Genomic DNA, 26165 nt, shown 5'->3' on the forward strand with positions numbered 1-26165 from the left:
ATATCTTGATCTGGCCAAATGTTAGGACGGGGGGACTAGTTACATCCGTACTTTATCATTTTAAGTTATTATTTTTATGGATATTTTTTAAAGTATAAATGAATCAAAATATCATTCTCAGTATCAAACAGTTTCTCTAGTGGCCGTAAATGCATTAATGAATAACGGGGAATACGGGAAAACAGGGTTTTTATATTATCTAATTGTTGGATAACATACAACAAAAACCACGTATTGTTAGTTTAATTACAAAAAACATATACAAAGTAGTATTAGTAACATTAAAATTGTAAACGGTAACCAAGTTTTCACAAATGCTAAAAATGAGACAAATTTGCCATACACGATCATAGAAAATGCTAATTTCACCATATTCCAATTTGAAGAGCCATTATACTTCATTAAATTCAGTGCAGTTGCAACATGCGAATGACAATTATCGCAAATCAGATTGTGCATCCGCCCCTTGTATATTTCGGAAGCTTCTGTTACCGCTGCATCCCAGCCACTGTAAAATTGGAAACAAACGTTATTATATAACTTGAATGAAAAAAACACGAAAAAGTTCATCAGTTACCATATAATTTCAAAAAACGAATGGGTGACTTTGTTAACAATAAAAGCTAGTGCGTAATATTAACCACTGAAGAGTCCAAATAGTAAGTAACTTGTCGTATTCATAATTTGCCTATAAATTGCAATATAAAAAAATATTTTTTTTTATTATCTTTTAGTAGTCGACGTTTCAGACAACAATCTTTTTCCATATGTATTCATGTATATACATTATCGCATATGACATCTGGACGAATATAAAAAAAATAAGCTATTTACAATGAAGGCAAGAGTTTTCAAATGAATTTTGGGTTTTAAAAACGGAAAGAGATTGTTTTCTGAAACGCCGAACACTGAAGAAGGTATAGAAATTCAATTTTATTCAATCGATTATTCAATTTGTAGGCAAAATTCATCAATATGACAAGTTACTGACTAATTGGACAGTTCAGTAATTTATATTGTGAAAAAAACGTGAAAGAAATGAAACACTTGTTGCCCTTGAGCATTCAGTATAAAACTAACTTCTTTATTTTAAACATCAAGTTTCTTAATGTCATAGAACATTACAGATATCACAGAATATAAATATAATTTAATTTTTTGCAGGCTTTCGTCACCCCCACTCAAAAAATGCAATATTATCTACACAAACCCAATTTGTACAAAAAAATGTGAGCCGTCAGGGAACGCCTGGCAGATGTGAAACATCAATAAAAATATTTGGTGACCCCAGTGATGACTGTTGAGTACTGAAATATGTAATCAAAATATACATAAAAAAATTTAATGTGACTTTAATATATTAGTGAACTCAAGAATCTTACCTAGTTATGGCCAATATATTACTGAAGGCTTTGCAGGAGGCTCCCCAATTTCATTTTCTGAATTATCACTGTCACTTTCTGAATTATCACTTTCAGACATTTTATTTTTAACTGTATACACTATACGTATCCGAGCACAGTATGGCGATGAGGACGCATATACTCCGAACCAGTGGGAAGATAATCGCACAGTTGCTTGCGCATGACTACCTGTCGCCACTGCATGCATCGCCGTGCCAGAAATCGGTTTAACGTGAGATTATAGATGTTTCACATCGAAAATTTATGCTTTTCACAGCCTTCGTGAGAATATCAGCAGACACTTCATCTGGGCGTAAATGATCTAATTTGGTTAGTTTGTTAGAAATTTCTTATCTAGTAAAATGGTAAAGAATATCAACATGATTAAAAAAAATATTGGACCAGAAAAATTATTGGATCACTGAACTAGCTTACTGAGTATCAATATGCTTGGACCTCTTATGATACATTAGTTGCTGCTCGCGTCTTTCCCCGCGTAGAATTTGGTTTGTCACATTAATTTTCGTGACAGACCATTTTAAACAAATAGTTACAATATTTCTTTACCAACGCAAAACTTCAGGTTTCCAACTTCAAAGCTTTGATCCCCTATTTTCCCCCTTGGGGTGGAGATTCCTTATTGATGCTTATTTACGCTATATAAAGAACCTACCTGCATATTTCAAGATTCTAGATTCAGTAGCTTCGGATGTACGTTAATATAAGAATAGGCGGCACCTAGTAATTTATATTTTTACTTTACTCAGCCAACTGCGCTGAGTAATAAATGGCTTCGAGAAACGAATTATGTTAACTATAAAGAAATCCGCAAAACTAACACAACCGTCAACGACGTCCGCCCTCACGCGTCTGCCGGCGTTCTCGGCGATGACGCTTCATTGCTTAGACCGCCCCTCTACTCCCGCGCATAGCCCCGTCGTCTTACAGTAGACGCGACGCGTAATGGTTCATGCGTTGCGTCAAGTTAATCTTATCGTGATAACTTTTAAACGATTCATCCAAGTCACTTAGTGTAAAAGACAAAGTTTATCTATATTGAATAATTGGAAACGACATTTTTATCAATTTTTATAAGAATTTAACAGATATTCTAAAATGTGCATTGTAAAAAAAATATCCAATTTAATTGTGTTTATAGCTCAGTATTTTGCATATAGTGGCTACCACATAATATGTAGATATATGCTATCCCGGACTTTTATTTAGAACTATTTAAGATAAACAATCTTATGGTACATTATATGCATGTAACACCGGTATAGGTAACGACTTATTGATACTTATCGTTATATTATGACCAAAATTACATAAAATCTTTGTAAATTGTAACCTATATGTTATTCTGATGTATAAGCTGTATTTCACGCCTAAACGACTGAATCCATTCAGTCATTTAGGCGTGAAAGAGCCACAAACATACATATGTACATACATCAATCTTCACAAACTTTCACATTTATAGATAGATTTGATAACAGACACAATGCACTTTGTCATTGAAAACTTTGATACAATTGGATTTGTATAAATTCATGCATCAAGTTTTTCAAATATAGCTTCCTCAGTTGTAGCCATATATTCGGCTTCCATACTGGATAAAGCGACCGTTTATGCTTCATACTTTCGTCAGAAATAACTTTCTTAAGAAGTAACAGAACCATTCAATCTAAAAACAAATCCGGTATAAGATCACCTGTCAATAAAATTACTAGTCCAATCAGCATATAGAAAGCCTTGAAGCTGAGGATCTGTATTTTCTTTTGAAAAACGTTGATTTTATTAATTTTTGTACTTTTCAAGTATCTAAAAATTATCTTAGCATACCTCCAGTGTGTACTAGTAAACAGTTATTGAACTGACTTGAGTAACTGACACAAGTTGTAATTTTCAACAATAATAGACGTGATATTCAGATCGTATCCCGTGGAGTGCCATTGGAATCAGTTCTTGGTATACTTTTATTCATAATATTTCTAAGCGATATCACTTGAACAAAAACAAATACTGAACTTCAAATAGTATATGCAGATCCTACTACTGTCTGTATTAAAGACGCAACGTGGCAAGAATCTATAGTGGTTGCTAAAATAAAGGCCAGCTACTTCATGATTACTGTCCAAATTATGATTTAATTTAAATTTTTTAGCAGGAAAACAGTTTTTGAAGGAAATCATGATTGTGTTGAAAAAGGATAGAAATTTATTTTTGAAATATGTGACAGAGTTCATTTCTTGCCATTGTTCCTTACTTATTGTATTCACGAAGAAGTCTAAGTTATTATCATTTATAATATGTTTAACAATAGCACTATTAAGGTCGATTCATACATAGCAGTGACGTGACTGGCACGTGTTTTTAAACACGTAAACTAACAGTGATTTCTATCCATATCGATCAGTGTTTCATCAGTTCTGTGGCAGTTTAGCTAACTATTTAAAATGGAAATATTCTCCGATAAAGAACTTTTGCTGATTGCTATGGTTTTGGATGAAGAACAAGTAGAAAGACGTCACTGGGCTCATCCAGCATGTAAAAAGAGAAGTACCGAAGGAGAATTTATTACATTGTACAAGGAACTGGTAGACGACGCAGCAAAGTTTTTTGAGAGAAAAGCTATCACAGCAAGGGGAAGACTCGCTGTTTGTTTGAGGTGAGTGTTTATTTTCAATCTGGTGTACCTATATAGGGTGGTTCAGTTCAAAATGAATTGATCTTAATACGTGATAGAGAATTTTAAAATAAATGGACTTTCATAAAAAAATTTGCTCAAAAATGTTTCATAAGAAAGTTAGAAGGCGCCAAAGTTAAGAAAAATAATTACTTTTTTTACCCTAACTTTTACATCATCTGATCAATCTTAATCAAATTTGGCACACAGGTTATAATTAAGATTAAGTTAAAATTAAGTTGAACTGAACGACCCTGTAAAAAATAAAATAATCATGGCTCATAGGGTTGGATAATAATTAGTAATTTTATAATAAATAACTAAGGAAGGGTCTGGAAATACTCCCTCAAAGTTAAGTTTGGTGCTGGCTTCTCCACTTTGAATATACCAGCAAAATCTAACATACCCAATACAAATATCCAAGTTCCATATTTCATTGTAGGTGACGAAGCATTTCCTATGGAAACGTACCTAATGCAACCATATCCAGGAGATAATCTAGATGTTCGAAAGCGTAACTTCAATTATCGTTTGTGTCGCGCCAGGAGGACATCAGAAAACACTTTTGGTATTTTGGTTAAAAAATTTAGGCTTTACAATAGAAGAATTCAGGCCTTTCCAAAATACGCAGATAACATCATTTTAAGCACCTGCTTGCTGCATGATTTCATTAAGAAATACGACTGTAATACATACAATTATGTTACATCACAAGTAGATTTTAGAGGTGGAAATCGCATATTACAGAATTTACATTTGCAAGGAGAAAATGCCACTACACATGCATTTCGCGTACGAGAAACATTCACTGACTTTTATAATTCCAATGCCGGATCTCTCCCCTGGCTACAAAATGTCCCATCAAATTAAAATATATTACAAATAAACCTAACCTACCTTTAGTTCTCAACATTATCATAACCTATTTTTACTAATAAAAATTGTTAAAAAATAAGAGCAAACTAAAACACAAATTATTGTTTGTTCATAGAATGAACATGTGATGAAAATCTGATGAAAAATGTATATTCATAAATTGTACCTATGGAACCCGTGTTCATTCTAAAAGTTTTTTTACTCACCATCCATCTTCATTTCCGCTCCTACTTTACTCCATATATCATTTTTAAAATGAGAGTCCATATATTTTGAGTTGCACATGTCATACAAAACGGGATAACCATGGATCAAATCAATAAGTTTCTCTTCCATGTTTTTTGCAAAAAACACTTTCACTGCCGGCCGTAAAATCCGAAAATATCGTCAGGAACTAATAAAAATTCACGTTTGCTTGCCGGTCACATCACTGTTTGCACTGTCGCGGTCGTGCGTTGGGCAGATGTGAATACGCCCATTCAAAATAATACCATCTCGCCAGTGAAGTCACGTGCCGGTCACGTCACTGCTATGTGTGAATCGACCTTTAGTTATCTGCCAAATTAATTTTTTCAAGGGCAAAACACAAGCACTAAAGGAAAATCTCTAAGGCGCTCTAAGAGCGGTGTCTGTGCGAAAATAGCTATTCACATTGGATTTGAATTGCTGGAGATTAAATCCATTAAAAAAAAAACGTTCTCAGAAAGTTTATTCCACATAAATAGAATGAAAGAGTTCTTGAACAGTGAAGTTCGAGGTGTACTGAGTTGAACCTCAAACCGATGAGCAGCCTCAATCGGTCGCGTATTTCTGATATGTAATGCTCTTGGTGGAATCAAATGTGTCAAGTCACTTGAACACTTTCCGTGAAGGTATCTATACAAGAGAAACAAATCCCCAACCTTTCTTCGGTGTTCCAGATATCAAGGTTGCAAGTGATGTTCGGGTATCCAATCAGGCGGACGGATCTTTTCTGGATGGAATCCAGCAGCTTCAGGATATGCTTAGGGGTAAGATACGTTACACACCTGAAATCTATGAGCTGAAAAATGTGTATTTTTCACTATTAATTTCTCTCTCTGTTCGAGTATTTGTAAATATAACATCCCATAATGAATTTGATATGGTGGTTTTTCTTATATCTTTATCAACTACATTTATTTAAATCAAAAAAAATTATTTACTCTTCTGGTGCAGATGTTTCGATGTAATTTAATAAAGTTAAGATTCATTATCATGAATTTCATATAACAACTCATACAGTGTATCAAAAAATATATCAACTTCACAATTTGGGGATCTATATGTATAGATAAACTAAACATTCAACTCCGATTTCACAAATATACATACACCTCCTCAAAAGAAAGTTATTCTGCAAAATTTAAAAATAAGCGTGTATTCCATCAGAGTTGTGTATTTGAAGTAACCTGCCTCAAATCAGTATTCTGTGATAAATAGGAAATCAATTTTATGTTTCAGTAGAATCACTTCCTGTATATTAAAGTGCATAATATTCATGAGTTTACTATAGTCTTTTTTCGGAACTTCCAAATTGTTTTGTGCCTACTTCAAGCTACAGTGCAATCTTTATGGTACTAATTGGTGGATCTTCTTCTATCAAAGACGGTATGGATTCTTCCAGTTCAGGCGTTTTTGTAGTTGTTGGTCTTCCACCACCTGCTTTTCCATCAAAACTTCCAGTTTCATTTAGTTTTGCATGTAGCATTCTAAATGTTTTAATACATGGAATTAGTCTACTAGAATATCTGACTTCAGCGTTAGTAAAATCATTCATGATAGAATCACTGCTAATTGACAACTCAAAATATTACTGATATGACAAAAAAACTATAACTATTGACTTTTCCATAGTAAATCTATTGAAACCAGTGGCATTACAGATTTATACTCAATTTTCTTACAGAACTTTCCTGAACATCAAGTCACAATTCATTCATTAGCTTGGATTAAAAGAAGTAAAAAAGTTAGTATCAAGTTTGAGATGAATAGGCGAGATGTTTTTTCGATAATAATTAAAAATCAAGTTTTTTACATACGAAGAAAACACAAAAATTCAGAAAGTTGTATTTTCAGTTGCTTGATATAAAAAACCAACAAAAAACAAAACAGCGACGTACCTTTTTCTCAATATTTGTAACTGAGGTGCCCACTGAGTGCGCCACTGGTCCTAATAATTTCTATCTAGTTGGGGCTAAATAAGCGCCTTATTACTTCAACTACAACTGTACCAAATTTCAACAAAATCGGTTTGAGAAATTCATGATATTTCATAAATAACGTTATTTTTTTAACTGCAGTGCCCTGCATCTCGGAAACGAAGTAACTCCGCATAAATAGAATCTTCTTTCTTTCTTAAAACAACCCTAATAAATCGTCCTCTAACTTCGAACCAGTCAGTGCAAGGCAGAAATATTTACCTATTGAAAAAAATGTAATTATTTCTTAGAAAAACTAGATCGAAGTACATATTGTATTCATGTTTATCTATACAGACAAACTCGTGATAAGACTTCATATCATATGAATTGTGCGATGTAATAAATTGATTAATTTGATTCTATTAAAAGGTTATTTTCTTTATTTTAGAACATATGAATAAAAACTTGTTTTTATTTTTTTTCATTATCGAGTTTTTATTCTTTTGTTATATTTCTAAACGATTCCTGGTTTAATCATCTAAAAGAACAATTCGTTCAGGCCAGTCTCAACTCCCTACACTGTAGGTTAATGGAGTGACACCTATCAGAAAGCAACTACTCCCCTGGCTAATACCACGAAGGGCGTTAGATTATATCCGACAGGTTTTAGAGCAGGATTCCTCACTGAAATTATTCCTGCATATGCTGTTGGCGATACAACTGCCGCAATATATTTTCAATTATTTGCCACTCGTCAGTGCAAGGTAGTGCAACATAAAGTCGATAATTTCCTATAACTGAAAATCGAATTCCTTCAGAGTATTCCTCAATCTAGCCTGAAGTGGACAACAAACAACATGTTTGTCAGTCTCAACTCCCTACACTGTAGGTTAATGGACTGACACCTAACAGAAAACAACTACTACTGGCCTGAAAGAATTGTTCATACAGATGATTTTGATATATAGCCAGTCTTCAAGTATGCCCACTGACTATATGTGAAAAGTTTTCTTTCCTTATACGAGGAACTGGGCAAATTTCGGATATTCGATTGGTTGCCTCGTTCACAGGCAGATGGGGCGACGACAAACCTGTTGTTTGTTGTCCGCTTCAGCTTAGTTCGAGGAATGATATTCTGAAGGAATTCGATTTTCAATTAATTATCGGAAATCATCAACTCTATGTTGATGATAGACATTACCTTGCACTTACGAGTGGCCAAACAGCCCGAAACCGGTCTAAAATTGTGTTCCAATAATTGAAAATCTATTGCAGCAGTTGTATCGCCAATAGCATATACAGGAGTAACTTCAGTGAAGAATACTGCACTGACACCTGTCGAATATAATCCAACGCCCTTCGTGTCATTAGCCGTGGCGTGTTGGCTGTCCTTGTTCATTTTTCACTGCCTGAACCACTGCGACTGCTGCTTTTGCGAATACATTGGCTTGGGATATGGAGGTTGAGCAAAGCTGCCATCGGATGCCTGCTTTCCGGTAGCCCCGCTGGATACGGGTATGACAGAATCACTTGTGGTTCTGTTGTTCTGTTATTTTCCGAACGATGGCTTAATCCTAAGGTGTGTGTATCCGTGCAGAAAGGATGAATGACACTGAGCCTATAAGCTGTCACTAACGGTACCTTCGAGATACTAGGTGATTGACCTTCTTTCTCTAGCTACTCGTGGGGCTTTTATGGACAGAGTAAATTTAATTTTTTTTTCTGACGATGAGTCTATACAGAGGAGATGGATGTCGAGCTTAAGACTTCAACTGACCTCCCTGTAACTTCAGATCAGGAGCGAGAGCTTCTCACCTCTCCAACTTCTGATCCAATAACTGAACCTAAAAAAGTTTTGGTGGTGCAGCCAGGAATCGACTGAGTCGGTTCCTCAAGAGCAGAGTATCTTATGAAACCGCCTTGCAGCAAATTCTTGAGCGGCGTAGGCAGAATCTGTCTCCGGTGGAGGAACAAACCCCCCCATGAGCAGTTTAGTAAACTTTTGCGCTCAAATGATGACTCACCGAAACCAGAGGCGAGAAAACCCTGCACGGCTGAATCTAAGGCATCGTCAGGTCTAGCTGACGTGCAAAAACACCCTCATATGGGAAGGTTGTCGTGGATATCAAGGTGGGAATCTCGCACCTTGATTATCCGACTACCTCATTAACGGCCAATTAGTTGGAATCTCTTCAGGGGGCTATTTTATTCGCTGTATAGCTGATGGGCCACAGGTACAATTCCAGAGCTGCGTTTTTCGGCCTGGATGGTTATAGGTCATCTGTGACGATCAGGTTAGCGCCGACTGGCTTGCGGGTGTAGTTAATACCCTGCAACCGTGGTAGGGCGCTTCTCTGAAATGCGTCACAGGGGACCTACGTCCGAAGCCACACATCTGTGTTGCTTACCTACCTGACGGAGGGAGTCACATACTGACCTCAGACCAGGTCCTCACAAGATTGAGGAAAATGAACCATGGTCTATCAACTATTCAACCGAGTCACTATAGTGTACCCGTTAGAGTAAATAAAGCGGGGTCGAGTGGAAATCCATCTATGGGGGAGAAGTTCAATCAAACCTCTACCCAAACATAGGGATAAACCAGCGGCTCACACCCATCCCAAGGATGAGAAAAAGTTAATTCTCAGGAAACGAAGACGGATAACGCCTCATCGAGAAAACCAGGGAAAAAGGGTGGACTTGGCTCTTCGAAACCGAAGACGAGAATCGTCTCGTCAAATGGATCCAAAAAACCACCAAGCAACTCAAAGACGGCAGGTATCCAGACCTCATCGTCTGAGCCTATTCATCCCTCGATCCTGGGAACGGAGGGTGGAAGTGTCTTTGAGGATCCTCACTCTCCTCCCTCCTAGAGTCGAGGAGTTTCAAGTTTGCGGCAACACTTCGTTAACTTTAAGTGTTTGCAGGCAAACTTACAACATACCAACGCCGCTTCATACGTCCTTGGTAAAAACTTCAAGGACGAATTGATCGACCTTGCTTTCCTGCAAGAACCATGGACAGGAAATACAGGCCGAGTAACCGGACTGAGCTATATTCCAGGTAATAGCGTGCTCTGGGGTGAAACCCAGAGTATGTTTGGTCATCAGAAACGGTATTTATTACTTTTTGCTTACATTCTGCACCCAAGTCGTGGTAGCCATCCAAATTTCTCTATCGGGCAAGAAGGGTAAGACGAATATTATGGCCTGCTCCGCCTACTTTCCGGGAGATTTGGATACCGTACCTCTCCTAAGTGTTAGACGACTTATCGACTATAGCAAAACAAACAAACTTAAAATTGTAATGGGATGTGACGCCAATTCACACCATACAGCGTGGGGCAGCACAAATATAAACCATAGAGGGCTGTAATTGATGAGGGCTCGGAACCAACTTTTGTCACTAGTAATAGGCAATAGGTATTCACTGAACCCTCTTTTCAATATTGAAACAGGTCTGAGACCAGTAGTGAGTAGATGAACAATGTATGTTCTGGCTCAAACGGGAGTGGGGAAAGGAAATGTGTGACGTAATCGATGCAGGATGGAATGAGTATCGGAGAGATTCAAGCGTGGGCCCCCTTACCCCTCGGCTCTCTTAGTACTCCGCATCACAGATCGGCCCCTCTTGGGACTCCGCATCACCCCTCGGGCCCCCCTTGACACGTGATTCTAATGAAAAAACGTTTATGGTTATAAAAATCGAACCCGAGTCGTCCGCGTGGTAGACATTGTCCTTAGCCTCGACACCAATGTGAGATATTGAAAGTAACTGCGAATGATGGGTATTTATAGGGTTTGTTTCGTCGGGACCGAAATTGACTCATTCATTATAATTGACAGCATTTTTTTTTTCGTAGAATGTAATCATAATAATCATGTTGAAGTCAGAAAAATATACTTAGATTTGGGAAAGAATTGATATTTCATCGCGATCGCGCGCGATCACGATAATATTGAATGTGTGCTGGTCATACAATCGGGATAATATTGAAAAAATGGATAATGAGTGTTGGTCAAAAATCACCTATAGAGCATCAAACATGTCTACAAAGCGTTGAAACGTTGTTTTTTTTTCAATTTCCAAAGCCTTGTATACAACGGATTCGAAATGATAAACAATAAATATTACCATCTAAGGTACATCGCAACAAACATCATCCAGAGGGCGCAACGAGTGAATTCAATGGTAAACTTCGTTACACACTACCGACACATACTTAACGTGAGTAGATAAAAGCGTTCCGCAACTGAGTTTTGTCTTTCTGTTACAGAATTTTGAAAATTTTTTTGGGGTCTCACGTTCTGCTTCGATAAGGTTGTTGGGGGTTGAAATGGACACCAATATGTCTTGGAACAATCATGTCGCTGGAATTAACGAAATTGCACGCATCATTCGATACCTAACAAAGCCTACCAGAACTTATAGTCACCGTAACATATCCGTTGGTATCTTCTGACCATTTCAGTCTTGAGTGAATGAATTACGTCAAATGCGACGATCCGACTATTATTAACGAAGATACGGTTCAGTGTTCTTTTGGTTGCCTCTTTGTTTTTTCTTTGTTGATAAATTCAACATATCTCTTTTCATTTGATATGCCGCACGTGATGATGCGACTATTATTAACGAAGATACAGGTTAGTGCATTTCTGACATATTGCGCCATCTTTGTTTTTTCTTTGTCGATGAGGTCTGCATTCGTTTTCCTTTCATTTGACGTGCTATACATGACGATCCAAATATTATTAACGAAGAAGCAGGTTAGTGCACTTCTAACATGTTGCGCCATCTTTGTTTTTTCATTGTCGATGAATTCTGCATTCGTTTCCATTTCATTTGATGTACAGCACGCTGATAATAAATTATTATTAACAAAAATACGGCTCAGTATCCTTCTGACTTGTTACGTCGTCTTTTTTTTTCTCTGTCGTTTACATTTAATGTGCTGCACGTTGAGATTCAATTATCATTAACGAATATGTGGCTTAGTGCCTTTCTGACATGTTGCGCCATATTTGCTTATTCTTTGTCGATGAGTTCTGCAATTCTTCTTCTTTCATTTGACATGTTGTACGTGACGATCCGAAGTTTTTTCAATGATTTTCTTTGCAATTCTTCCTATGCTGTTCCACATTAGGCGCTCGATATTATATTTTTTATAGTCTTCAAATGAAATAACTTGAAATGAGTACCCACATCGACCTGTTGCTACTAGTATATCGAAAATAGTTTATGAGGTCCTTTTGGCTTCGTAAAATGATTAGCTATGTTTTTTGACATCTAAAAAATCCATTGATGTCAAAATCATCGGAATCGGACGACCAGAAGTAAAAACCTAAAGTGACCCGTTTTTGACGGATTCGAAACCTTCTCACCCCAAGGAATCCAAAAATACCATATGTTTCAGTATACGAAGATTTTTTAATTTTTTTGTCAACAAATTCTACATTTTGAATCAAACTTCTGCAATTGAATTGCACTCGTAGTTGTTCATAACCCAACTTTTAATTTCAAGTTTGTTCAATTATTTTCTTTGAATAAATTGATGGATGTAGCCGTTACTACGTAGTAGGAAATCATACTGAAGAAAATAGTAATGAAACTTTCTGTTTTTTACCACTTTCATTTGTAACTAACGTTACTGCAGTTTAGTCCTATACGGACATTTTCAAACTTACACAGTGAACTCAGTTTATTGTATACGTTTGTCAGTCCAGTCTACAGTGTAGGAAGATGAGAGTGGCCTGACCGAATCGTTCCTTTAGATGATTTGATTTACAGCCAGCCTTCAAGTATGCCCACTGACTATATGTGAAAAGATCCCTAGTCTGTTAAAACTCTTTGAAATTAGTCCGGCGGCCATCTTGTATTCCACCATTATTCCCGTTAAAACTTTTCAGTTGACATCCATATTATTGAGATTGCATGAAAAACAGAGCCCATCATTTTTGGGAGTTCGGCTATATTGAATTTAGGGTGACGACATGTTATTTTTCAGTTAATCAAACCCTCTCGATACGTATCATATGAGTGCATCTTCACCATCACGAGCGGTCCGCCTTTTGGTTTCGTTATGATAACTTAAAAATATTGACCCCGGCGTCAAGTCACAAAACCCTTCAAGCGTGTCACTACCTGAGAAGTAGGCAGATTTTGACCTCAGTTTTGTCATACTTTCTTGAAAATGGCTCAAAAAATACATAGTTGAGAACAAAGTTCTTGAAATTATTTGGGATAGCAGCAAAAGCCCAAGTGTACTTTGATAACATTAAATTTCCAATATTTTGACAATGAATATTGTCGTGATCAGGTAGCTATGAGATGATGTTTTGGAATAAAATTTCGTAATTTTTTTCCTATCCCTAACTTGAAAACAAATAAACTGAATTTAACAATATCTTTGAAAATTTGTGTGAAAGCTTGGGTGTGATTTCAGTAATAATTGAAATGAAAATTGTAGTGAATAAAAATGAATTTCAACATATCAATACAATTTTCAATTCGTTACCTATTATTACTGGATTCATACCCAAGCTTTCACGAATTTTCAAGAATATTGATAATATCATGTAATGCACAATATATAGTTCAGACTGCTAAATTATTGAAGTATCGCATATCTTCATATGAAAGTAACTGTACACTACAATGTGAGAGATGTAAACTCAGTGAACATGCCTACAGGGAAATTTATGCACTTTAATTCTGCCAACATTCCTGCCAAAGAAAAAATGTTTCGAATGCCAATAAAAAAATTCCTTGATAAGAAAACTGCTCCAGCTCCAGTACTTGGAGCTAACCAAAGCCTGTGAGGAGACTTGGGGGTAAGGGAGAACCGAAACGTCGACAAATATATATATATATATATATATATATATATATATATATATATATATATATATATATATATAAATAGTATAATGCAATAAGACAAATAAATAATAATATGTACAAATAATAAAATAATGTATATTAAAATTGATGTTATCGAGAAAATAATTTTATCGGTGACTCGTTGCTGTCGATCGACTGAAACTACATTTTTATCAGACTTTGCTCCGATCGACTTTCCACACGAGTACTTTTATTCATAAAATTGTCCAAGTAACCTTAATATATTGAAAAATATTGAAAAATATCTGTCATTTCAAAGTTTTGGGGTGTGGACCATCGGGGGTAGTCCGTTCCTGACTTTGTAGCAAAACAACTGACTCCTGCATGAAAGCTCATCGAAGGAATTCATTTGTTTAGTCAATTACCAAAATTTGGATGATTTTGAATATTCACTTGAAAAGTTATCAAAGAAAAACATTTTTCATTTTGTAACTTCGAGGGCCCGTTACTTGGTAACGAAGAATTTTAGGAAAAAAAGTTATATGAAGTACTGGTGATATTTTGACCCCATCTATACATTCCCGAGAGGAAAAGAGGAAGTCCAGGGAATATATATATATAAATATATATATATATATATATATATATATATATATATATATAATATATATATATATATATATATAAAAATATAGATATAGTACTTTTTGATCATTCCCATATTGATCAAGAGATGATTTAAGAGCCACCGGTAGACAGCTGTTTCAGCCTATTGGGCATCGTCAGTACCGGGCAGGCGGTCCTCGATTGAAGACCAAATGAGAAAAACCAAGAAAGTATTTGATAAAAATATAGTCTAAGAGCCATTGAGCGGCTACCTGCATGTATTTGACCAGACTTAGGTTTTTGTACATTGAGGCCCCTATATCTACCGTACATGATATGGGACCTCACTAAGCCCAAAGTGGTGGTTGCGGTGAGTGCGCAGGTAGGACAGGTATCAATTTTTTAGTAATTTTAAATGCATTTGATGACGTTTGCCGTTTTGATATTTTGAAATATATTATTATTGTGAACGGAAAATAATAATGGCTGAACATTACCTCGCGTTCAACATTGTGGCAGACATATTTGAAAATGTTAAAAATAAATATTTTTGAAAGTAATTGACGAGATCTACCATTGATACATTTCACTAATTATAGTTTCAAAAACCCACATTAATTAGGGCAGAAGTTTTCAGTGCGTACAAGCATCAGCAAATAACAAAATCTGAGATACTACCCGGCCAGATGTCTATGTATTACGATAACTGTTTTACATCAAAATAATGTATTTATGATTTACTTAATCACTCCAAAGTATTACTATTTTACTCATTCTAGCCTATAACATTTTTTCTGATATTTACTACCTGTTATTTGAATAATATAAGATTTATACCAGAGAGGGCTCTATTATAATCTCAAATCTAACGGTTTCCGTCAGATGTTTTCAATATATTTGTCAACCTTCATATAGATGCCTCGTGTTGCGTGAATTAAAAAAAATTGATAGTGTTGCTTTATTTTATTTTGTTCATTGGATTATTAATTGTTGAATATTTTTGACATTATGTCGAGTGAAATAGATAAAGTGCAGTGTGTTTTTTGTGACACATCAAAAACTGAAAAATTATTAATATTTTCGGAAGAGACTATGGTAAAATGTCGAAATATTTTGGGGTTACGAAAACTTCATAAAGTACAACGATGTAATTTTACCGGAATATATTTTTGATGCCGGCTATCATAGTAGTTGTTATAAGACGTTTACAACTTTAAAAAAACATTTTTTTTGGCAGATGTCAACAAAAAAGTTTCATTACAAAGTACGTCGTCGTCTGCGACTGAACAACCATCAACATCAGTTAATAGTTCAATATAATTGATGATGCAATGGTACAGGATTCCGTTTTGAATGACGTGAACGTTACTGAGATAGATGAAGTTGTAGAAAAAAATATTAACGTCGCAGTAGATCAGCCGTTCGAGGAAAGACAATTGGAAGATTCAAAAGAACCATTAACTGTTCAGAATCCTGAAACTGTGGCTTCAGCAAACCTGAATTTGTGATAAAAAAACAATATAAGTCTAAGAATGAGCCGTTACGTACTTCAAAAAAAAATCAATTTCAAATAAATATCTTATCAAAGTTGGAACCAGATTCTGAAATTCACAATGAAACTTTGATAAAAATACAAAGTGTTGCCTCTGATGAAGTATACCTACTATCATGATTTTTGTCGACAAAAATTTAGAAATCACAAACGGTCACTGGTGAAAAGTCCTTTCCGTACTTCATGGTATATCTCTCGAGAGACACATGAAACCGTTTATATAGAGAAATTTGTAATTTAATTGAGGAGAATGTCATAAAACGGGGACGTTGTTATTTTCTGTCATATTTGCATAAAGAGTATCCCGATATGTTTAAAGAATTGAGTGGAAGCTCCGATAAAGCATCAATATTTGCCGCGCATCATTTACAAGAAAAAATTCACAAGAAATTTAATGATAACATTCAAATTTTGATGTCAAAAAAGAAAAGTTGTTGCTCCTAAGGGCGTTTCAACTACTGATGACTCATTATTTGCGCACCTAAAAGACCAAGATACCTTGCAAGCAGCTGCTGCTATTTTGAGAGAGGAAATTTTAGAAATAACTGAAACAAAATACCTGATTACTTAACTAGTCAACGACTAATTAAAGGTGAATGTTCAACACCACCAATGATTTCAGAGTTTTTTTCGCCAATATTCCTGGTAAGTTGATAAAAATCAATTCTTTATCGAATATGTTCAAATCTATTTATAAATTATTAATATTTCACAATTTACGTTTAATTTTCACAGAATCTGACTCAATTGATGATGAAGATAATTCACACAACGATGAACATTACCCGGATGATGATGAATGAAGAATAATGAATACTTATAAATATGTATGTTACCTTAATATACCTTGATATTTAAAATTTTTCCGTATTTTATCGTCTTTTTTTATTGTCAAACTTTTTAAATATTGTATGAACTACATAAAAAATATTAATTTCAATTAATGCAGTGATTAAGTAAATCATAAATACATTATTTTGATGTAAAACAGTTATCGTAATACATAGACATCTGGCCGGGTAGTATCTCAGATTTTGTTATTTTCTGATGCTTGAACGCACTGAATACTTCTGCCCTAATTAATGTGGGTTTTTGAAACTATAATTAGTGAAATGTATCAATGGCAGATCTCGTCAATTACTTTCAAAAATATTTATTTTTAACATTTTCAAATATGTCTGCCACAACGTTGAACGCGAGGTAATGTTCAGCCATTATTATTTTCCGTTCACAATAATAATATATTTCAAAATATCAAAACGGCAAACGTCGTCAATAGGATTTAGAATTACTAAAAAATTGATACCTGTCCTACCTGCGCACTCACCGCGTCCACCACTTTGGGCTTAGTCAGGTCCCATATCATGTACGGTAGATATAGGGGCCTCAATGTACAAAAACGTAAGTCTGGTCAAATACATGCAGGTAGCCGCTCACTGGCTCTTAGACTAATAGCTGCGGTATATATATATATATATATATATATATATATATATATATATATATATATATATATATATATATATATATATATATATATATATATATATATACCGAAAGCTTGACATATAACAAAGAGTTTTCTTTGTAACAGCCCAGCTATTGACTGCAACCTCACGAATTAAATCGATTTATAGTTAATCCAGTCACTAATTATTCTGTTATATACAGTGTGTCCAAGATAAGGATCCTAAGCATGGGAATCTCAGTACCTGTTGGAGATACAGCTCAGGTTAAATTAGGAAAAAGTTGTGTTCTTTAAAGCTTATTTACATGCCGTTTAGAAACTTGAAGAATTTTCATGGCCTGCTGAGATATTTGGGAAATACGAGAATTTGACAATATCAATTTTATTTTTTTCTGACTTTATTTGAAAAGATATCAAAAAACGAATAACACTTTTTCATTGGCACTTTCAAGGTACTACACGATGGTATTTTTAGTTTTTATATCCGACGTTTCGTTTTCAAAAAACCATCATCAACTTTATTTTTTTAAATAGCCCGAAAAAAACGTACACCCGGTATCTGATTCCATTTTTTATTACGAATTCAACGATGTAACACATGCCATTGTTTTCTTTTCAGTTTAAGGGAAAATTGCATTTTTTCTATTTTTAAAATGTATTTTTAAGTAGGTTAATAATGATTTTTTTAAAGTAATGAAAACAACAAAGAAATTAACGCATTTTTTATTTAATTCAAAGGAGGTGTTCAAACAGGTTTCCGTTATTTTCCAAACATAAATATGAACTTCTAACTGTAGAACTTAAAACATCACGTAACATCTCTGGTGTAATACTGTTAAATGCGACAGTTACACATTCTCGTAACTGCTGTTCAGTTTCAAAAGAATGTTGGTAAACCCGGTTTTTAACAAAACCCCATATGAAGAAGTCCAGAGGAGTTGAGTCAGGGGATCGCGTGGCCAAGACACTTCACTAAAGGTTCCAATCCACCTTCCAGGAAATCGCTGCGAAAGATACTCTCGAACTTGTCTAGAATTATGTGCAGGAGCACCGTCTTGTTGAAACCAACAGTTATTGACCTGTGCCAGAGGTGAATTATCTAAACAGTCTTCTACATAGTTTTGCAATAAATGATGGTATCGTTCGGCGGTCAAAGAATTATAGTAAAAAAACGGACCTAGTATTTTAGTTCCTAAAATTGCACACCACATATTAAACCCAAAACGTTCTTGATGTCTTGATATTTTCTTAACACGCGGATTTTGCTGAGCCCAGTAATGCGTATTGCGGCGGTTGAAGATACCATTATTAGTGACCATACTTTCGTCGGACCATATTATTTTTGAAGGGCAATTATAATCTTCTTCACACGCGCGTGTATACCATTCGCAAAAATTTAGGCGCCATTCGAAATCCCCTGGTTTAAGTCCTTGGCAAATCCTAAATTTATAGGGGTGATATCTATTTTTACGCAAAATAAATTGAGCTGTGGATTTGGCTACTCCTACATTAATTTCGATTTGCCTAGTTGATATTTCAGGGTTCTCAACAACTGCTTGTAAAACATTATTTTGGGCTTCTTCTGAAGATTCCTTTTTTCGAGATGAAACAGGCTTTTTAAATGAACCATATTCTTTTAAATTTCGAGCCAGCTCTAAGAAAACGGACTAACATCGCTGCTTTCTTTCTGGATATGTATTAAGATACATTGCTGCTGTATTTACAGTATTTTTGTGGCACAAAATGTAGCACGTTAGCATGTCAAACTTTTCTTCATGGCTATAATGCTCACCCGGCATATTCGACGATAATAACACAATATTATCTATTCAACAATAAACAATAATAACGACAACAGTAACAATAACTCTAAAAACAACAACTCGACAAACAGGCTAACAACAACGACAATTACTATTTTATCGTGTAATTAAATAATATTTGACTGGCTCGGTGACAGGTATTTACGTCAAAGCATTTGTTTGCAACGCCTATTTAAAATTTTTTTTTTAAAATAGAAAAAATGTAATTTTCCTTTAAACTAAAAAGAAAACAATGGCATGTGATACATCGTTGAGTTCGTAATAAAAAATGGAATCAGACACAGGGTGTACTTTTGTTTCGGGTCATATAAAAAAATAAAGTTGATGATGGTTTCTTGAAAACGAAACGTCGGATATAAAATCTAAAAATACCATCGTGTAGTACCTTAAAAGTGCCAATGAAAAAGTGTTATTCGTTTTTTGATATCTTTTCAAATAAAGTCAGAAAAAAATAAAATTGATATTGTCAAATTCTCGTTTTTCCCAAATATCTCAGCAGGCCATGAAAATTCTTCAAGTTTCTAAACGGCATGTAAATAAGCTTCAAAGAACACAACTTTTTCCTAATTTAACCTAAGCTGTATCTCCAACAGGTACTGAGATTCCCATGCTTAGGATCCTTATCTTGGACACACTGTATATATCTATATATATATATATATATATATATATATATATATATATATATATATATATATATATATATATATATATATATAAATCGATTCAATTTGTGAGGTTGTCAATAGCTGGGCTGTTACAAAGAAAACTCTTTGTTATATGTCAAGCTTTCGGTATATTTACACAGGATATGTCTTACAGCATTTTGCACGAAAAAATCCAAAAATGTTAACTTTATTATTTCACTGAGGTTGTTTTAGATAAGTATTCAGGTGGAAAGTTTTTCAAAAGCGGGGTCCTTTTTTTCACGTGTGGTGGAGATGTGTCAAAAGCCAAATTGTCAAAAATAATAACTTCCGAAAGTATTCAATTTTCCAAATTTATAGCCTCAGTGCACCGCACTGTACCTAAGGATCGATCTAGTAAAAGTTCATTTATATTATCGGCTTGTTGAACCAGCGTAACATTGTTGAGGGTTAAGTTGTTCTACCTTTTTTTGCAATAAACTTTAGTATTTTCTACTTATGATTATTGTTTTTATATAACTCCTACAATTTGAGTTAACCCCCAATCGCGAGCCATTTGGGCCGCGACAGTATCACTCAGAAAAATCAACCCTAAGGAAGAAGTTCTACTGTATGAAGCAGAATACATGGTGAGAAAATTTAGCGACTGGAGAAATGTACAGTAGAATGGAATAACGGGGTCTCTCAGTCAAAAAATCAAAAATCAAAAACTCTGCTTTACTTTGCCAAGCTTTCGCTTCTAGTGGGAAGCTTCTTCAGGGCAGTAAAAATGAGTAAAAAACAATCAATTGAACATATAAATCGACGGAAAAAGTTAAACATTAATGGAGTTTTTGGTTTGACAAATGTCATACCTTCACATAAATTTATGTTATTCCATTCTACTATGTATATATATATATATATATATATATATATATATATATATATATATATATATATATGATGTGTTGTTTTTCCGGGTGTTCATCCGTTGTGTACTATTCGATAGTCGACGTTTCGCCATCATCTCAGATGGCATTATCAAGACGAGTTACTGCTTCGCTTCGAGAGTTACACCTCTCGAGTTCAAACCTCAAACTTTTTGCTGAACATTTTTCATCTACTGCTGCATCTACACATTTCAGTCAAAATGTTTCACTTCCCTGTAACTTCTCTGTTGATACCGTCAGTCTGTATTTCTTTGATACATCCCCTTTCAGAAAAATGGAAATTCTAGATACTCTTGAAGTAATGGCAAATAAAAACTACGCGGGTATTGATGGTATTGTCAAAAAGTTAATGACCTTATATTCGAGCCACTATTGATCTTGATGGGTCAGTAATTTTTTTTTTGTTTTCAAGTATATTCAAAAGGGCTCTTATATTTCCCTCTATACTTTGTTCTCTCTCTAAACTGAGAAATTTGTTAGTAATAGTAATAACCAACATGGTTATTACTTTTTAATAATAACCTTCAGGAAGAACAAATCAATCAAATCATCTTCATACCATTTAATAAATTTCACTTATACACATCTTGACTTGAACAAACTGGTTGTAACAATTTAATAGGATTGTCAAAGCGAGCCTAGGTTTCCCAATCAATTCATTGGGATGGGTGAAATCATATATGGTCATAAGTGATGTGTCTTAATTTTCTTCCGAATATCACATAACCATGTTTGCTGATAATACCGCAATTACTGTGGACAGCAAAAATGAAGTAGAGTTATCATAAAAAATCTATACAATAGTAGACAAATTCAGTTCTTGGTGTCGAAATCTAATTCAATGAAATCATTTATTAGGAAAGTTTTCAGCAGCGATTTTTATACAATAAATGGTATTCCATCATCCAGTGAAGTTATGTTTTTAGAAACGTCTTTGAATGAATGAGATCATTATTTAATATAGGTTTTCAAGATAGTTGTAGGCCAATTTTTCTAAGAGAGGGCCTTTGACTGCACTTTTTATATTTACCTTTGCCATTAAAATATCAATATATTTGTCACAAATTCGAATATATTCACGAAAGAGATGCCCACCATGGGAACCAACTGAGAATTACTTCCCACTATTTAATGCAATAAACTATTCTAATAACTTGCAGGAAAATCGAATCAGAAAAACTTTTCAATATTGAGGTGAATAAACTACTCATATGGAAGTGTTACAACAGTCTTGAGGAATTTTTGCATGACTCTTTTGAAAGCATTTGGTAGTGGAGTTTTTTCTCGAATTGTGGTGCATTTGTTATATATTAATTTGTGTGTTGTGAAAGAAGTTAGCACATGTCTTCAGTGTACCAAAGTGTCAAATGAATGAATGAATGAATGAATTTCAGTAAATCACAACACTGTTTATTTTTAAGAGTATGAAAATAATCAATAAGAATTTCTTGAATATGCAAGTCGTTATCTGATAAAGCTGTTACAGTATTATTTCGGTTATATTCAAGTGGCTTACAGTGGCATGGATAAGTTATCAGATCATTAACAAAAAATTAAAGTTTTCAAAATGTTGTCCTCTTTCTATTTGCCATTTCCGAGTTCATATTTTCTGGCATCTACATACCCTCATTAATGTGAGTAACCAATTCACACCAAATACGATTTTTGATTTTCAATATGCCCTGTTTTTGGAAATAACATTAATAGCTTTCCAAAATATCAGATGAAGCAATATTGATGAAATAAAATTTATAATTTTCCGGGTAGAGATCTCTGGCATTTGACTTCTATGACACTATTGTCACAATTAGCCCATGTAGAGAAGCACCCAAGAATGGATAATTCAGGTGTGTAATCAAGCCCACTCTCACAAAATTTTGTTGTGATTTTTGAGAGTTCATATTTTAGCCAATTCTTCATTCATTATTCCATGCCTCATTTCTAAGGTATTGTGGGCTTTCATCTAAAATTGTTTCAACTATATTTTCATAAGAATTTTCATGTTTCACTTTGCGGACTACCAAAAAAAAAATCACTCTGTTTGACCTATGTTCTTTTCATAACTCAGATTATCTTTGTGATTGTGTAAAATTCTTATCAACTTTTTGTATGCTTCGACTAATCTAAAAAATCTTTGTTAGTATTTATGTGAGGAAGTACCACTGTTATATTTTGGCTCACATAAACAATATATGAGCCAAATTCAGTACTTCATTATTATATAATTTTTGTTTGTTTTTACTGAAAGCCATATAGTCTCTTAAAAAACGAGCATTAAAATGGGTTGTTGACTGTTTTTTGGTTTTCGACACCACATTTCTTGAGAGTTTTTCTCGTTAGATTGATGAATTGAGAACATTTGAGATTTATTTCTTTTTTGAGTTTACCATTTTTCGTATGTGAGAAATGTTTCTACTAGAGAATTATTTGTAGGTTCAGAATAGGATATCATCAAACAGCTCCAAAGTGGACAAAAAGGCAAATATTTCTGTATCACTTAATTTAAAAATTCGTTTTTGAACATATTGTTTTCAAAAATACCATCTGATGTTTGATTTTCATTTCGAAGTCGAATTTCTAAGAATCTTTTATAAAAATAGCTTGCCCGGAATATAATAGTTAACATAAAGTACCCCTTAGACAGCTATCTGTTTAAAAATCTGTTTTTCCATTAATCAGGTGTCGCCCCCATATGAACGACAACTCTCAGAAGTTGAGAAACTTGTGCGAGCTAAGGACTAACGAGGTCTTACCTTTTAACGTGTGATTCCTAACACGGTGGTAGAATCATCCCAGCTTCAACCAGATAAATTATCTCGAGAAAAATATCTGGTCGAGGCAGGAATCGAATCCACGGTCTTCCGATCGTGACTGGGCGCACTACCACCGCGACCAATTCCGCAACTATCTTTGGGTATATTATTCTTTGGTGGTCTGAACTGCATATAAACCTTGCTGAACATTTTTAAGGATATAAACAGAATTTTTGAAAATTTCATTCAAGTATAAACCACACCATAGATGGCTTTGAAATAAATCATAACACTTTAAGGACAAACAGAATTTTTGAAATGTTTCATTCGAGTATAAACTACCCCTTAGACAGCTCTCAAATCAAACATTCATTGGTGTATTATTTATTCAGTTTATTTGAAGTGTTTAATATGAACTTGGCTGAACATTTTCTGACAAACAGTATTTTTGAAAATTTTCGTTCAAGTATAAACTACCCTTCAGATGGCTCCCAAATGAACCGTCTCTAGGTATATTATTCTATAGTCTATTCAAACTGTCTACTCCGAATAGGATGAGATGATAATCATAAAAAAATCATGATACACTAGATATATTCATTAAGTCAAGACAAATATGATTATCAAAACAAAATGTCAATGCCATGAGCCTAGTGAAACATTTTTCTAAATATAAAGGAAATGTTTGTTCAATCCCCTCAGTCATGAACCCATTTGTCCTTCTTCGACAAAGATCAGCCAAAAGGGTAAGGGAGCTGGGCTCCAACCTGAATGAAATCAAGACAACGTGCAGGTGTTTGTTCAAGCATAAACCATGGCCTAATTTTACCTCAAAATAAACCTCACTGTATTTAATTAAGAAACAAAGCAAAACTGTATGTGATACAATTTCCATTCACATTATATATGTTTTTGCTGCTAGTTAAAAATGGCTACTGGAAAATGACCGCCAACTTCACAACTATCTTATATATGCCTTGGTTTTTTTAGGTTAACTTTGTCTATTGAGTTGTTTGAGAGAAATTTCTGATTGTTCTCATAGTTTAATATGTTGTGTCGTTTTAGAATCTATCTTATTTTATCTGTAACTACTCTGACGTAGTGTAGGATGGCTTTAATTTATTTTGTGATCCCGGTTTTATTGTTTTCCTTCTTTCTTTGGTGGGTTGCTTTCTGAATTTTATGATTTTCAAGTCCATTCTGCTGAAGAGGTTTTTGAAAGTTTCATTTCTCGCTCCTTCATGTCTTCATCTGTCAGGAGTTCAGACCATATTGTGAATTTATGAATTTGTTTATGCCACTATCCATATTAGTTTTTACTTAAGCACTGATAAATACTTTCTATATTATATGTACAGCTTGCCAAATGTAGGAAGAGCTTTCTGAATTCCAATATGGTCCTGCCACCAGATGCGCAAATGATCTTGTTGCGACAGTTTCCAATCTCTTTCATTTAAGTCTCTTCCTAGATTTGAAAAACTGTACTTGATAAAGTATAAATTTCTATACCTGATGGACCCTCTAGCTAAAGTAGGTTCAAGTTGCCAATACTTTGTGGGTCTGCCAAATGCCATGTTGTCTTCGGATACATAATAAGGTCCCGCAAAATCCCTTATGATCCCAGAAGATAGTGCAATACCCATATGGCCAATGACTGGAAATATCCATGTTAATAATGGTATTGGTGTCCATACAATGCAAAAAGGATACTTATCTCTCAATTCGTCTATTGAATAGTCATTCATTTCACTCGACTCCATAAACTTTTTCATTACTGAATTAATGAATCTGAAAAATAAGTTCAAATCTACTAGTCATGCATATAATCTGGATGTTAGTCCAATTCATACTTTTATTAATACATGTTTTAATTTTGAATTGATGGTTTTTACCATAAAGTACTACAACCTATCAGCACTAGCAATCTTTATTCTTTCCATTTCGTGAAAGTTTATTAAAAATTTATGTATGGATACAGTCAGCCACAGACTTTTTAACCTGCGTCTCGGAATTATTCAACTATAAGCACAGCTTACTTACTATGCTGTGCTATAAGTTATAAGATTAGTGATGGGCAAATTCGAATTAAAAATACTCGATAATTCGATTATCATAATAATTCAAGATATCGAATCGATTATCAAGATAATTCAAATTTCTTCTTCTTCTTCTGATTATATAATCGTTGCTACCTTCTCTCACTCTAGGGTTTCTTGACCATTGCTTCCGAAAAACGAATTTAGCCCTCGTTGCTTCCTTAATTAGCACCATAGACGTTTTCTGGCGCTCATGTATTTTCGTTTTCGTATGTGATTCAAATACATTCATTCTGGCGTTGAAACGATTTCGTCACATCAACTATGATTTGAAACGTATTCATGATGATTTAAAACTAGCGTGAGGTTGGTTTTGAA

The 26165-nt window shown here is 34.4% G+C and overlaps 1 protein-coding gene across 4 annotated transcripts; it reads right to left on the reverse strand.

Moving 5' to 3' along the window:
- Positions 1-225: 225 nt before the first annotated feature.
- On the reverse strand, positions 226-26165 carry LOC111513606 (transmembrane protein 222). 4 transcript variants are annotated; one of them, XM_023169830.2, is made up of 3 exons: positions 25944-26165; positions 25261-25539; positions 226-508 (listed from the first exon to the last, which is right to left on the reverse strand). In XM_023169830.2, the coding sequence occupies exons 2-3, from the start codon at positions 25521-25523 to the stop codon at positions 247-249; spliced, it is 525 nt and encodes a 174-aa protein (XP_023025598.1). In that variant the 5' UTR covers positions 25524-25539; positions 25944-26165; the 3' UTR covers positions 226-246. The 4 variants fall into 4 exon arrangements, with proteins under 4 accessions (XP_023025598.1, XP_023025599.1, XP_023025597.1 ...); XM_023169831.2 differs by lacking the exon at positions 25944-26165 and adding an exon at positions 25792-25929; XM_023169829.2 differs by lacking the exon at positions 25944-26165 and adding an exon at positions 25644-25894.

Source organism: Leptinotarsa decemlineata, unplaced genomic scaffold, assembly GCF_025532065.1.
Source record: "Leptinotarsa decemlineata unplaced genomic scaffold, Ldec_3_MD MMD2_tig00001655, whole genome shotgun sequence".
Lineage (NCBI taxonomy): Eukaryota > Metazoa > Arthropoda > Insecta > Coleoptera > Chrysomelidae > Leptinotarsa > Leptinotarsa decemlineata.